At 44.9% G+C, this 16,456-nt stretch overlaps 1 protein-coding gene across 2 annotated transcripts in view; it reads right to left on the bottom strand.

The window, feature by feature from the left end:
• The window catches only part of LOC133905424 (probable ubiquitin-like-specific protease 2B), a 40,411-nt gene extending 36,463 nt beyond the window's left edge, over positions 1-3,948 (bottom strand). The window contains exons 1-4 of one of the 2 annotated variants that reach the window (XM_062347189.1): positions 3,718-3,948; positions 1,659-1,939; positions 1,497-1,575; positions 1,360-1,409 (exon numbers count right to left, since the gene is read on the bottom strand). In XM_062347189.1, the coding sequence (XP_062203173.1) occupies positions 1,360-1,409; positions 1,497-1,575; positions 1,659-1,925 (396 nt within the window). In that variant the 5' untranslated portion in view covers positions 1,926-1,939; positions 3,718-3,948. The remainder of the gene's footprint in view (positions 1-1,359; positions 1,410-1,496; positions 1,576-1,658; positions 1,940-3,717) is intronic. The other variant, XM_062347190.1, reaches the window with a different exon arrangement.
• Between the last annotated feature and the right edge of the window lie 12,508 nt (positions 3,949-16,456).

Raw genomic sequence — 16,456 nt, 5'->3', positions numbered from 1 at the left:
ACGTATTCCGGATGAGTGATTTGGAAGCGCTCAGGTACTACCTCGGCATCGAGGTGCACCAAAGCCTGGACACCATCAAGTTTGGGCAATCTACCTACATGTTGAAGATTCTAGAGAAGGTTGCACTAGTGGATTGCAACTCCTTTCAAACTCCAATGGAGATACACCTCAAGCTCAACAAGTCAAGCTTATCCCTGTCAATCAATGCTATTCTCTACCGGAGTCTGGTCGGGGGCCTCCGGTATCACGTTCACACCCGGCTGGACCTAGCCAACTCAGTAGGCTACGTCAGCCGCTTAATGGAGGCGCCATGCAAAGAGCACCTCGTTGTTCTATGTTGCAGGGACAAGAACATAGGGTGTCCTCTACGCGGCCGAGAAGAAGAGTGTGTTGCCGTGTTTGCTAGGCTACAACGACAGTGACATGGCCGATGACATCGATGATAGGAAGAGCATCTCCGGAATGGTCTTCCTCAACGGCAACCCCATCACTTGACAGTCGTCCAAGCAGAAGGTGGTGGCCATGTCGACCTGCGAGGCCGAATGGCTGATGCTGCTTCTGAGTGACATGCTCAGCTCAGAGCCCAGCGCGCCGGTCCTGAAGATGGACAACAAGTCCACAATCTCTTTGGTAAAAGATCCAATGCATCACGACCGGAGCAAGCGCATCGACACGTGTTATCATTATGTTCAAGAGTGTGCGCGTCAAGACCTGATCGACATCGAGTTCATCCGCACAGGGGAGCAACTCACGAATATCTTCACCAAGCCGCTCGGCCACGTCAGGTTCCATGAACTTCGTTCTAAGATCAGTATTCATCAAGCTCAATACAGTGCAGCAAGATTTAGGAGAATAATGTCAGAATAAATCTTGATGTTACAGCCACCATTATTGGTGTTTTTTATTCCTTGTTAAGGCCATTAGGGTCATTAAGTTCATTAAGACCATTAGGGCCATTAATGCCACATTAAGGCCAGGTTTAAGACTTGTTTACTTGCTTTTTTATAAGTGAAATAGAGCAGAAAATGCTGTGATAGTTGCAGCATAAAAAAATTCCCATGTGTGTTCTCTACCATGTCCGTGTGTGTTCATCTAGGTTGATTCCAACAGCACATAGCTCAATTTACAAGTAACAACTAGTCTTCTCAAGAAAAATTAACTAGCTTACGGCAGAAGGCACTAGAATTGTGTTAGTAGGCCAAGATCCGTAACTGAACTTACAAAAATTCTACTGCTATGGCATTCCAAATTTCCTGATAAACCATTTCAATTTCTAGCCCCACTGCTGGAAGTTGCTTTAAAAAAACTGACATTTCAGGTGTCAACAATCAAATTACAATGTAATACAAGGACACATACCATTGCATCCAAAGAAGTATAGATATGCTGCACATTTTGCTCCATGTAACCTAAAATTGCATAACAATGATTACAGGATTGCCCAGGATTGCCCCACAGTGCAAACAGAAGCTATTACAAAAAGTTGAGCATCTTACCAGGCATATCATAATTAGTAGTAGATGAAGTGCCAGAGCTAGATGACGAGCTTTCTTCCTCAGAATCAGCAACCATTCTCTTATAGAAGCCAAAAAATAAACAGTTAACAAAAAGAAATGCACTAAACAGAACAGGAATCAACTGTATGAAGAGATATATACAACTGGCTGAAGCTCAAAGTGTTGTGTACTGCCAAATCTGATTTCCTCCAAATGCTGAATTCTTGACATGTGATATTCATCTAACGTAGCATTGGTATTGCCATGATCAGTATACATTGCCGAAGTTGCCATTACTACATCAAATTTTGTTGTTTCATGGGATTTATCTTGATTCATTTTAGAGCATTCAGCTGCATATGATTCTTCACCCCCGTCCATTTCATGCATGCCAACGCACAACAAACCAGAGACCTCAGTCTGATTCATCTGCACCAGCTGGGCTACAACAACAAAAATAGTACGAAATAAAATAAGATATTAGCTGACAGATGACAATCATGAACCAGGTTTATGTCAACCCCAATTTATTGCCAAAACAAATGCAATGGAAATAGAGATACCCAAGGCCTTGTTTGCCTCCAAAGAATTTAAAGAAAGAGTAAATTTCACATAACCCCAGGTTTTGTGGTCTAAGTTTTAGGAAACCCCAAGTTCCTTGGTATATGTTACTTAGAGCATGATCAATAATACAGCCCGTTGTTGTCTCCAATTTCGTCAATGTCACCTCATGTCATGTGAAGCCATCTCTGGTCACAACAAACAACGCCTATAACAATTTGGCTTCAAACACACCCTCCAATAGCAATGTGGAGCCCACTTTCTTAATGGACAAGCTACACCTCCTATTGTCACTCTATACTTCACACCGATTTGTCGATCCAATCGACGCTTGTGGCCGCCTAGGCTCTTTACCCCCAACGAGAACTTGCTGAAGCGCGAGCTCATTCCATACATTGTCACGCAGCTCGAGGAGGTTGTCCTGCCGCTTTAAGGCCGTGGTGTCAAGTTCCAACTGCGCGGCCCATGCCCGATATGCATGGTTGCCACGTTGTATGTCGGACCCATGGAGGCCACGCCATTGAGCTCAAGGGTACTACGCAGTTGAGCTTAAGGGTACTGCACCACCCGGATTTGGTGATGGGAGTTGTTGGAAAGGTTCATGTGGGTGGGGCGCAGCTCAAGGATTGCCACATTGGAAAGTTCGTACAGCCAGGTGACTAAGTAGTTGCCAACCTCCTTGTCTCACGCCTGTCTCCTCCACACAGGCAAAATTCTGGTGTAAGCCCACTAACTTGGCATTATTGTACTTGCTTTTAGCCCTATATATTATGACCCATTTGTTTTACACATCACCATTGCTAGACAAATAACAGGATTTTAACATATGGTCCCATATATTATGTTCCATTAAGTGAGTCACCGCAAAATTGATTTTAGCCCTTCAATCTCCTGGTTGTAAAAGGAGTTGTACAAACAGTCTGTACTATAGCAGCACTAAAAAAATGGATTCCGTTTCAATTTTTATTTGAATCCAGACCTACAGTACTTTGGTGTCAGTTTTTTTTTCTGTTTGGATGTCATCTGGAATCAAATTTCCAACTTGTTCAAGAGCAGGAGCAATGTAGCAAGCCTAATAAAACAGACATGTAAAAATTTTCTTTAAAGCGGTACTGATCTGAGGCAGAGAGGGTGGAGGGCCCAGAATTGAGGCCTTGATGGAGAATTTCAGGAGAGGCCATCGGCTGCTAGGAAGGTTTGCAGCAGTGATCTAGGTTTGCGGCAGCTGCAGCCAAGAGCAAGGGAAGCGGAGGAGGACGGGGAGGCAGAATAGGAGGCAGTGGGGGAGAGAGGCCAGGGAGCAACGGAGGATTTGGCGAACGAAGGAGTCGCACCTGAGGCCCGATCTAGGGTGGGAGACGGCCCTTAAACCTTTTTTTCTCAGCGACGGCGGGGAAGAGTCCGGCAACGAATGGGCGCGGACGCCGGCGGGGAAGAGTCCGGCATCGAGCATTGCATACCCTCGTACCAAAGCGTCGCTAGAGAAGAGGACAGTCACGACGGATTCGACGAGACGGCACGGGGCCAGAGGACTACACGGCGCGGCGAGAAGGCACCGGGGCAAGTGCGTTGTCTAGCGGAGAAGACGGCAGCAGCACCGGAGGGCCTGCCAGAGCTTGGTCGGAGAGGAGCAAGGAGAGGGGAGGGGATTAGGGCTTACCACGCCACGAAGAGGAAGGCGCGAATTTCCGGTTGCGCGCGGCTCGTCGGCTGGCGGCGGAGGGGGAGGAGGCCGAGGGGACGACCGACGGCCTCCGGGATTCGGGAGCGGGCAAGCAACTGTGGGGAATTGGAGACTGCGGAGAATTGGACACTTCGGAAGTCCCGCAGCACGAGACAGAAGGGAAGAACCGGAAGACCAAGGGACGGCTCGCGGGACGGGCTCGCCTCTAGTTGGTTGGCCGGAACAGTCATCGCGACCGCTGACCCGTCACTCCGAATGCTTTTTTTTAGTGATGTCTAAAAGTAGAGGTTAAGAAACTAACGTTGCGTCTATACCTTATTTCTTAAGGTCTTCTTCAAGTAATTAATTATCTCACTGAGAGGTGTCTTCTATCTAGAATTGTTTAAATGCTAATTTAAAGAATATTCTCGTTTTCTCTCATCTTTTAAATTGCTTGTCACATTAGTTTTTATCGAATTGAATAGCTAATTAATGTCACAAGAAGAGGCCTTAGCACAGCAACAAATGGAGTTCTAGCCTTTATTCATACACTCCTAATAATGAATAATAGATAGTTACCGCATCCGGCTACCTCAGGGTTTCTCGTAATTCTCGGGGCATACCATCTCTGTGAAGAGAATCTCTGGAAGAAAGAAAACCATCCGTAAATACACAAGATGTCCCATAACCAAAAAGATTTATCTCCAAAAATTGGAATAAGAAGTCTAGAGGATGAACGACACCCCTATAAATATACGGAGCCAAGGGGCCCAACGAAAAGGAAGAAAAAACAGATCATTAGAGAGCGCTACAAGCAAGACAAGCGAACAGAAGCCAAAAAGTATGTCGCCGACTAAGTTTATATCCATCCAGGCTAGCCACTCATCTTTGTAAACAAGCTCAAATCAATACAAGATAAACATAACGTAGGGCTATTATTCTCAGGGATGTTTGAATTTGTCTAAAAACCCTTGTATGTTCCTTTGTGATTCATCTACTTCAAGCATTCTCTATTTCTTCAACAAGTTCGTTAGATCGGCGGTTCACAAACAGTCAACAGCTGCGTCATCTGTGGGGATCATGAAAAAAAGGTGTTGAAGAGTCTACACACATCATGCCATCAACATCGCCCAAAACTTTGCCGAAAACTAGCTTTTTAGATGAGGGGTCCTACGATAACTTTACTCATCTTCCCGACGAACCAGTGATTGATCGGGTGGATTTTGACGACGAACATTATGGCGACGATTCAAGCGACGAAGTAAGTCAATTTATGAATCAATGCGCCAAAGATTACGGGATTGAGTTCGAACTACTCGGTAGCCAAGACAACTATGAATATCCAATTCACGATAAGTCGGGATCAATCCCCACAATTTCTGACAACATGGATTGTCAAGATACCAATTCCGATCCATCTGATGAAATATACATGATGGATCTCTATACCTCTCTTGTAACAGAGATTACCCTCGAGAAGTTTTCGGTATCGAAGACGGGGGTGATTATCTAGGTCATCATGACGACGACCTTGCGAACGGTCGGGGTCCTCTGACCCCGGTAGCAGCTTACGGTCAGCCTCAGGCGGGCACACCACCCCCTGTTCTTATCGGGGCCCTGGTCATACAGTCTCCCGATTATCAATAATCTGCAATTGTTAAGAGGATCCTCTTTTTACAAGAGGTCCTCATACGCCATTCGACTACGGATCTTGCTACCCCAACCGATAAGGATTGGGTGAACTCGGCAATCGACTTAACAAAGGAGATCAAATCGCGACCGATCTTTGATCGCCGTAAGAAAGACTCTCGGGGGTGCTGGAACAAGGCGCCATCAGCAGATGTCTATCCTTATCTCCAGTTGTACAAAACGTAAGCTGGCCGGCAAGATTTCGCCTCGAGAAGATTAAGAAATACAATGGAAGCATAAATCTAGTTGAGTTTCTCCATATCTATACCACGATCATCCAAACGGTTGGTGCGGACAAGAAGGTAATGGCGAATTACCTCCCCACGGCCCTTGAAGGAGCAGCTAGGCCATGGTTGACCAATCTATCATCAGGGACAATCTACTCGTTGGAGCAGTTTTGCGAAGTGTTCCGAGCTAACTTCTAGGTGTTGGAATGTGGCCCATTTAAAGCCCTTCATGAGAATGCAAAGCAAGAAGGTTTAGTCCCGTATTACCAGGCAAGGGGATGTAGACAAACTTAAATACTTGAGTTCTCTGGCCTCTTTAAAATAGAGAAAATGAGAAAGAGAGAGTATGCTTTGCTATATTCACACGCGCGCGCGCGTATTCACGTATTTTTCGCGTGAATATCCGTGTGACTTGTGACTTGTGACGCGCGGCCATGGCGTGGCGTGGCAGCACAAAATTGCAAGCCCTTTTGCTGCTCTCCCTTTTTAATTGTGATCAATGTCATAATCAGCCGTTTTAATCGCGATCAATACCTTAATTCTAAGGGTAATTGGTCAGTTATGGAGGCAGCAATTAGTGGGCATTTTATGAGAGAAAACGGCTCCAAGAGGGCAGTTATTTTCCTATAAATCCTGGAGACGTCCAGGCTTTTGAGGACACATCTCTCTGCTCCACATTTTCGTCTCCACCCAACCCGATCACTGTCTTGTGTGATGTGCTGCCTGATCTCACCGGCCCTTCTCCTTGCCGTGCATAAGGTTGGAGGGTGAGCAGTATCTCCGAGCCTCTGCCGTCGTGAAGCCCGCACGAGGGACAGCAATAAGGTTTCTGGGTAGCGCACCTGCGCGACCGCTCTGCACTGCTTCATCTACGATCTGCACGGCAGTGAACCGACACATCATCAACTTAATCCCTTCATCAACCCGACTGTGAGTTCTTGATGAAACTGATGGATTTTTGGTACTGTTGCTTGCTGCTAGGGTTAGAAATATGTTCATCTATTATAGATTGTGAAATATGCCTTTGTATAGAATCTGGAATTAGATTTTTGCGTATATTACCAACATTCCAGAAACCTTATCGCGCTAATTCTTATTCAGCAATGGCTGATGCTTCGGATGCAATGAAACCTGAGAGGTTTACTGGTGGCATGAACTTCCGTAGATGGCAAACTAGAGTCAAGTTTTGGCTCATGTCGGTGGGACTGTGGTGGGTAATCCATCCACAGATGCCATTCACGGTTGATCAGAATACCAACTTTGGGAGTGCAAGAGACACTGCACTCGGTTGCATCTTGACCTTGTTATCAGATCAGTTGTACGATGTGTATATGAATTACACAAACCCCATAGAGTTGTGGGATGCACTTGAGCACAAATTTGCTGTCTCCGAATCTGGTCGCTTGCTTTATACCTGTGAGCAATTCTATGACTACAGCATGAATGCTACGAAGTCGATAGTTGCACAGGCGCATGAGTTATAGCTTCTAGTTGGGGACATCGCAAGTTTGGGTTGTGTCCTGCCTGATAAGTTTGTGGCAGCGAGTATTATTGCCAAACTTCCTGCATCATGGAGGGATTTTGCCACTAGCCTGAAACACAAGAGGGAAGAGATCTCCTCCGAGGATCTTATTATAGCCCTTGATGTGGAGGAAAAGGCAAGAGCAAAGGACATGCCGATTACATCCGTGGCGGCGGAAAATGGTGCTAATGCAAACATCATAGAGAAAAAATTGTACAACAAGAACAAGGGCAAGATGCAGGATGGTGGAAAGCCAAAGAAAACCACTAACTTCAAAAGGAAGAACACTGAGAAGAAATTGAAGGACAAAGCATGTTTTGTGTGTGGCAAAGATGGGCACTTTGCAAAGAACTGCCGCTACCGCAAAACTAGAGAAGATGGACAGCCAAACAAGAAGGCTGTGAATGTTACTATTGGCAACAACGGCAATGAGGCCGGATCTTCTTGGTATGGTAATCTACCAGTTGTATTTTCAGTATTACAATCAACAGATTGGTGGGTTGATACTGGTGCCAATATACATATTTGTTCTGATATTTCCTTATTTTCCTCTTACCAGGGAGCGCGGTCTTCCTCCGTCCTGATGGGAAACAGATATGCTGCTTCTGTTCTTGGTGTTGATACGGTCGAACTGAAGCTCACTTCAGGGAAGATTGTCCATTTGAAGAACGTGCAGCATGCTCCAACAATAAATAGGAACCTTATTAGTGGTTCTTTGCTTTGTCGGGATGGTTATAAGTTAGTGTTCGAGTCCAATAAAGTTGTCATGTCTAAATTCAGGAACTTTGTTGGTAAAGGCTATGAGAGCGGAGGCTTGTTCCGCCTAAGTACTATTGAGCCTAATTATAATTTGAATGTTGCATCCATGAATAATATTTGCGAGACCAGCTCTTGGCACTCTCGTTTTTGTCATATTGGTTTTGACACCATTGCTCAAATGTCCAGATTAGAGTTAATTCCGAAATTTGATTTTGTCAAAGGATCAAAGTGCCAATCGTGTGTTCAAGCTAAACAACCTCGAAAACCTTTTAAAGGATTAGAGGGAAAGAGGAATTTGGCACCTCTAGATCTTATCTATTATGATTTGTGTAAGATGAATGGATTGTTGACTAAAGGAGGCGAGAGATATTTCATGACCTTAATTGATGATGCAACACGCTATTGCTATGTTTACTTACTAAAAACAAAAGACGAAGCTCTAAACTACTTTAAAATTTATAAGGCCGAGGTTGAGAACCAACTTGAGAGGAAAATTAAGCGATTATATGATGATCGCGAAGCAGAGTATATCTCAAATGAATTCTCACAATTTTGTGCTAATCATGGAATTATCCATGAAGTTACACCACCATATTCACCCCAGTCAAATGGGATAGTTGAGAGAAAAAATCGGATACTTACAGACTTGGTGAATGCCATGTTAGAGAGTGCCGGTATGCCTTACAAATGGTGGGGGGGGGGGGAAGCTATTTTGACAGCCACTTTCGTCCTAAACAGAGTTGTGACAAAGAATAGAGATGTCACTCCGTATGAGGGATGGAAAGGGAGAAAACCCAATGTCAATTTTCTGCGTTCTTGGGGGTGTTTGGCAAAAGTCAATATACCTACGCCGAAAAAGAGAAAGCTGGGACCCAAAACAGTTGATTGCGTGTTTTTGGGTTATGCTCAAAATAGCACGGCCTATAGATTTTTAGTAGTGAGATCTGATACTCCAGAAATTTGTGCTAATACAATCATAGAGTCTAGAGATGCTTCATTCTTTGAGAATATTTATCCCATGAGAGCAGCATGCAGTTCTAACTATAGTGAGTATAATGAAACTCATGTAGATACTCTGAAACCTTTATACCACCTGAATCAAATAATGAGATATCTGACAAGGATGACAATATAGTTGATGAGGCTCCTAGGAGAAGCAAAAGACCAAGGATTGCAAAATCCTTTGGTGATAATTTTATTGTATATCTTGTCGATGATGTGCCAAAAACTCTTTCGGAGGCTTTTGCATCTCCTGATGCAGAGTATTGGAAAGAGGCGGTCCATAACGAGATGGACTCTATCATGTCTAATGGGACTTGGGAGATTACTGATATTCCAAGCGAGTGTATAACCAATGGAGGAGGACTGAGACAGCGGGCTCAGGGTCGTCAGTGCGGGCTCATGGCCCTCCAGTGGCGTGGGTGAGAACAAGGCGGAGGTGGCGACGCTTGAGGACGGTGTGGGAGGCAATTCGGTGGAAGGGGAAAATTTTTCTATGTCCGAAGGGAGAACACGTGCAGAGCATTGGTTATATAGGGGCGCGGGATTCACGGCCGACCCATAAGGTTAGCCAGTAGTGAAACCCCACACCTTCATTGCTGGCTCCAATGTGTGCCAGTAGTGAAGGGGGGATTCACTGCCGGGCCATGAAGCCAACTGGCAGTGAAATTCCCCCCTCCCTAGGTGCGCTGGGAGTCAATTTTTTTTTTGTTTTGAGCACAAGCGTCGAACCTGCGACGTCTGGCCCCAGCTAGGACCAACAAACTAACCGCCATGCTACTCAAGTGTATTCTATTGACATTCTTTTTACCTCCAATCCTAGTACATAATTATTTTAATTTGAACTTGCTATATACCAATATTAAGCTTGCTATAAACCTAAATTTCATGGTTAACTTTTGTAATTCAATAAAAATGGAAAATAAATATTGTTGGATCTTGCTAATTAAAAAATAATAATTGGAACTTCCTACATATCTTAATTTCATAGATAAATATTTTAAATCATTAAAAATTGAAAAGAAATATGCTTAGAACCATAGCTAATGTAAATCAATAGTAAAGACACCTTTATTAATGCATAGCAATACATAACAATTAATACAATTTAGCTACTTTGTATTAACGATTTGCCCTTCATAATGATCACGGCGTACATAGGGAGGTTCATCGATGTCTTCCATGGGACCTATGTCGACGTCCTCTCTAAAAGGAGGTAGCACATCAAATTGATTGTAGTCTTCCTCATCAACGATATTCTCCACTCTAACAATGTTTCTTTTTCCTTGAAGAACCACGTGACACTCCTCCATGTTAGCTAGGTCTGGGTCCTTTACATAGGAAACTTACATAACATCATTCGCAAGTATGAATGGTTCTTCACTATATCCAACGAGTTTTTGTCCACTGTAGTCATACCATACTTGTTTATCTTCATGCCCCCTGGGATTCTGACCCATTAGCACCGGAAAAGAGGAACCTTTAACACTCTATAGTCGAGCTCCCAGATCTCCTCTATGAATCTATAGTAGGTCTCCCTATTTACATTGTAGTCATAGGCATCTATAAGGATGCCGCTATTTTGGTTGGCGCTCTTATTATCATGAGCTCTCGTATAAAATGTATAGCCGTTTACGTCATATCCTTGGAATGCGAGGGTTGTAGTTGACGGTCTGTGAGCCAACACATTCAACTGAGCATTTACGCCTAATCCATATCGAGTAGACCCTGTCGTTGTGAAAATTCTTACATTATATCTACTTATCCATCACCTATCTACGTAACCAGGCGCCAAAATGATCTCGGTGCCCTCGCGCTATCCAAATATCGGACTTCCCTAGATTTTTGGTGCATAACATCTTCTGGTGTTCTTCGACATACGGGTCCACTACAACTGATTGTTGCAGAATTGTGAAATATACTTGCGTGAATGAAATAGGGTCATTAGTGCAAAATGAGTTTGCACCTATCGTCCCTTTTCCCTGTAGGCTCCCCTCATGGCGACATACAGGCACACCAATATTTGAGATTCATGTAGTCGACGCAGAAATTAATGGTCTCCTCGATTCCCCAGCCATCAGCCATGCAGCCTTCCGGCCGATTTCAGTTGCTAACATATTTCTTCAGAGCTCCCATGAACCTCTTGAATAGATACATCTAATGCAGAAACATGGGGCCAAGAATCCGTATCTCTTTCACAATTTGAACAATGAGGTGCTCCATGATATGAAAAAACAATGGAGGGAAACATACCTCAAATTGTGATAGAGTCTCAACCACATCTTCCTGTAGCTTATCTAGCTTGGTTGGATTGATGGGCTTCTGTGATATCACGCTGAAGAATGAATACAGCTTTAAGATTGGGTTTCAGACCTTCTGTAACACCCTGATTTTCAAATTTATCAAATTTCTAAAATTTTCCAAGATTGTTGAATAGCTTCACCAGTAGTATAGGTTTAAAACCTATTTTCTTAATCAATCAATCAACATAGGTTATTATTTTCTGTGCATTGCATGCTGAGTTTTGTTAGGAGCCAGGTAAATGCATTAGAGTTCTTTTTCCTTTTTTTTTCTCTTTGGTGTTTTGAGTGAAAAAGATTTTGAAACGGTTTTACAAAACTCAGTAGTGAATAAGTTAAGGATCTTAATGGTTGGAATTCAAAATCTTTGAATTCATCATTTATTCAATCCTTGATCATACTTGATCCTTCTCCAGTTCAATTCAAATGATATCCAAATCCTTGTTTAAAGTCAATCTCTCCTCTTTCTCAAATTCTACCCAAATCCAAATTCAAATTCCTCATCTACCCCTATTCTTGTTCAACCTTATCTTTTAGTTTCTCTCCAATTCACTTCAAGCTCAATTCAAATTTAAACCCTATTCAAATTTCTCTACAGAAGTTTCTTTTCTAAACCCTAGATATACCTAAAGTGTCTTTGGGCTCAATCTTGCTCAAGTCCAAACCCTTAGCCAAGTCTTCTAGATGGCCCAACAAAGGATCCACGAAATCTGTAAATTTTCACGGAGTCCTGGACAGCCTCATCTTCTCATGACGTTTCGGAGTTCAAAACGGCCTCAAATGGAAATCTTGACAAAACCAAAGTTGTATGTCTCGGTGAGAGCTTCAATTTGAAACTATGGAAGTCACCTTTTGGATAATGGAGCTAGGAGTTATGGCCCCCGAAATTAGTGTTACGCAGAGAAGTCCGAGTTCAAACAGTTTATCTTGTGGTGCAGTTTTGGAAATCAACATGATATTTTCATAAGTTCCAATGACTACCAAAGTTGTATATATTTTCGAGTACTACAATTTCGAATCAAGAAACGTCCAATTTGGAGTCCAGAAGATGGAGATATCATCCTCAGAATAGAGAGCTGTGAAAAAGGAAGTCGTAACCGACTCGAACTCGAATCCAATTCGTGTTTGGTTTGGACTCTACCTCAACCAGCCGCCCCTAGCCCTATATATTTGAGTTGCACGCCCTCTTCTACCTCTATTCCATGCCCCCAAGCCCTAGAATTCGCTGCTGCCCTGTCTGTGCGTCGCCGGAGCGCCGCCGCCGCCCGTGATTCTCTACGTCATCTTCTCTGCGAATCCTCCTTCCTCGAACATCAAAGCAATGTGAGGACCCCTTCTTCTCCTCCCTTACTACTATTTTAGCATCATACTAAGTCCCTAGCCAAACCCTAGCCCGGGCCAAAGCCCGATCTACGCCGCTACGGTCGTCGCCGTCGTGGATAGCCACGCTGTAGCCAATTGGCATCGATGTTCCCGACCGACCAGAGGTCAAATCCCCAAACCCTTTCACCGGTGCATGTCCCATGATGTTCCCCACGCCCTCACCAACCGGTTTGGCCAGTAGATTAGCCAAACTATCGAAATCAAGGTCGACATACCCGCTGTCCGGTTTCTGGACGCGTTCTGCGTGCGCACCGGATTTGCATTCACGTTCCCCGTTAATCCGAAAGCCGTATGGATGCACCAACTGCATCACGGCGTGTCCCATGGAGTCTTCTACGTGACCTAGGAGCCTATCCATGTTTCTGCAGCGACAGGACCAGGACGCTATTGCTAACCACAGCATGTTAAGCCATCACCTATCTCATCTATGCTGATCGTTATTCCTCTTGGTGGATGATCTACCAAAACTCATGCCATAGTATTGTGTTCCCGAGATATATGAACATCTCTATTTAAACGGTTTCTCAAATTTCATAGCCAATCTCCTAGAACGTGAGCATCTTTGTTCCTGCATCCGTTCGCGGTCACCAACAAACCTAGAAGTAGTTATCGCTATTTTGCCGCTACCTCGAATGACCCCTTCCAAAACCAACCATACCGTTGAGTTAGTCTTTCCGCGTTCTACGCCATGCTTCCCTCGTTTCACTGAAACATCACTGAAGCCGACATCGATGTTTGTGGCCACATGCCCGATCGCCATCTCCAACGAAACCCGAACCACCACCGCTACATAGAGTCACCAGTAGTATCCTTAACCTAGAAGCATAACCTTCAGCCTTTTTGATCCATCATAGGTGGTTGAGACTAGACCTTAGTGTACCCTTTCTTTAATCCAAGATGGTACTTGCATAGCATGCCAAGTTAGCGCCACATCATTCTTCTTAGCCTAGTCAGCAAAGTCTGGTCTGCCCTACACTTCTTGAACCATGCATTATGATGTTGTCAAGCCTGACACAGTGATTGTGCAATAAAGCCTTTCTCATAGGAAGATAGTTTTGGTAATTAGCATTTCCCTTTTAGTCTAATCCATCTCTCAAAAGCTATTCTCTTTTTATCTTAACTCTGATTTAGACGATTCTTGCATCTAAATGTTTCTAAAATCTTACCTATCCAACCATAGTGCTTTTAAAGTGTTTTAATGATGTTTGGTATGTTGTTCTTATTGTCTTCCTTTGTGTTGTTTGTCGGTAGATCTCGCGATTAGTTGATAACGTTCCGGAGCAGTTCGAGGGACTTCAAGACCAAGATTTCGATAACACTGACCAGCATTGGGAAAAAGGCAAGTGTACTTGATCATATTGAACCTATGTTTTTAAATGTTTTCTTTTACAAAATTGCATGCAGTGTCAATATGATGGGTAGTCACCTATGTTAGGGTTTTTCCTAGATTTTCCCATATCATCCCTTGGAACCTAGATGGTTTATGGTTAGATGTCCTTTGTGGGTAGATTGCTTAGCCATGCTTTTGGGATGTTAAGAAGTGTCATGATCTTGACTAATGAACATATACAACATTGATGATTAATTTGTTAATGGTCTAGCAACATGGAACTTTAGGCCTTGAGCAAAGTAGTTTTGATGGTTGTCATGGTTATGATGTTGGTTTAGTCTTTGCTCAAGTAACCTAAGTAAGGATCGGTTCGTGGAGCGACAACCTAAGAAGTAACGTACCAACCACAAGGTTGATATGGGTAAGGCATGACATACTGATTAGAGTCTATCCAGTGTGTGTTGGGTCAGCACAAAAGGGGGCTTCTGGGTAGGAGCAGTCAAAAGGGCCAACGGCAACATCCTCTCCGGTCTAAATCGCCACCTCGTCGGCTTAGCTCGAGGCCTATGAGTCGAGGAACTTCCCAAGGTTTTGTGGTCCCTCCGCACCATTGTCACACGGGCCATCGGGTTCACACCCTTCTGCCTTCTATATGGAGACAAGGTCATGACCCCCACCGAGGTCAAGGGCTGCTCTCTCAGGGTACAACTTCCACAAACTGACGGAGAAAGGGAGCTCTCCCTCAACCTTACCGAAGGCACGCGGCTCCATGCCATTCAGAATCTAGATCACTACATCAAGAAAACTAAGGCCTGGTACGATCCAAGGGTTGGCCGTGAAACTTCAAACCCGACGAACTAGTGCTTCGACATGCCCTGGCTCCGAGAAAGCTACGCAACAAATGGGAAGGCCCATACATGGTCCTCATGTCTAATAGGCCCGGCTCCTACCGCCTTGCTGATACAGAAGGAACCCCCCTCGAACACAGTTGGAATGTTGAGACCCTTCGCAAGTACTATGTATAGGGGGCCCTAGGCTCAATTCTCTCCAAAGGTACCAAAAAAAAACCCACGAAGACCCTCCAGCATCTTGAAGGCAGAAGCCTCCTGCTGGACAGACATTCCGTCTGCCATCTTTAAGGACTCGCTAACCTATGTGGAGGATAGGTAAAGACCGCTCCAGCATCTTGAAGGCATAAGCCTCCGTGCTAGACAGGCATTCCGTCTGCCATGTTTAAGGTCTAGCTAACCAACGTGGTGGATAGGCAAAGACCGCTCTAGCATCTTGAAGACCTAAGTCTCCGTGCTGGACAGGCATTCCGTCTGTCATCCTTTGGACCTAGCAAACCTAAAATGGCAGATAGGTAAAGACCGCTCCAGCATCTTGAAGGTAGTGCCTTCATACCGGACATGAACAACACCCTCCATCATTTCTAAGGCCTGCCTGACCTAACATGGCGGAGGGATAACCCCCGGCACTGGCACGACTAAAAGTCTCTATGCCAAAATCACCTGACCCTTCCGATATCTTAAAAACCGAAAACTCCAAGTTCCCGACTCCCACCTACTGCAACACAATGCCCCTTGAATCTCGCACCCTGTGGCCACTAAGTAGCCGCAGGATGCGAAGGGACTGGGATAAGGGGCACAAGCGAAGTGTCGATACGATCAATCATAAAAAAAGAGAGAAAGAGAAAGAAACAAAACAACAAGCTAACACAATGCAATTTGTACCTACATAACATACAAAGAGTCTTTGCACATAGCTAGCCGCTGTACATCGAATCTGTGCCCAGCAAACTGGCTAGCCTGCCTGCACGCCTCCCTATACCACTATGGGATGACGAGGGTGCCTGACTGCCACGCCTCCTGGGAACACCGTGGGACCTGGAGAGTCATCCCAGACAACTGCGCATAGGAGGCCGATGTGAGCCCCCTCCACGAGAAGAGCTACTGCTCAAAATAGAGACTCGGCCTCGGGAAGACGAAGGATCCTCCATAAAGGATATGAGTCGAAAGCTGAGAAGTCCAACTCTTCCTCCTCCTGCCCCTCCGGCGTGACCTCCGCGGCATGTACCTCCTCCACCTTCACTCGTCCAGGATAGACTCAAGAAGTCCTGAGGGGACTCTTCCGTCAGAACCCCGGGGAAGGACAAAACGTTGTAGGAAGCATGAGCCAGCAACCTCTCGGGCTGTTCAGGCTGCACACCAGTCATCCCTTGCAACAAAATATACAACTGGAGTAGACACAAGGGGATCCTCTGACTCGACCTTGACTAAGACATCGGCGGCCACTTGCGGATCAATTGCCCCCTCAGAGTTGCGGGGCATAACGAAATGACTCCGCCGTCAAACAGATGGAGTAGCCCCCGACGCTTTGGACACACTCAATCCCACCCCGGAGGCACTATCCAAGATACGGACGAGGCCCCCTCTGGCCTCAGGCCGCCATACCTATACACGTAGATTGGACTTCAGTTAAACTCAAAGGAATAAACATTCCAGAAACAACACGGGCAAACCACAGG

This window comes from Phragmites australis, chromosome 22 (genome assembly GCF_958298935.1).
Source record: "Phragmites australis chromosome 22, lpPhrAust1.1, whole genome shotgun sequence".
NCBI classification, from domain to species: domain Eukaryota; kingdom Viridiplantae; phylum Streptophyta; class Magnoliopsida; order Poales; family Poaceae; genus Phragmites; species Phragmites australis.
This window is presented reverse-complemented; position numbering and strand designations above follow the sequence as displayed.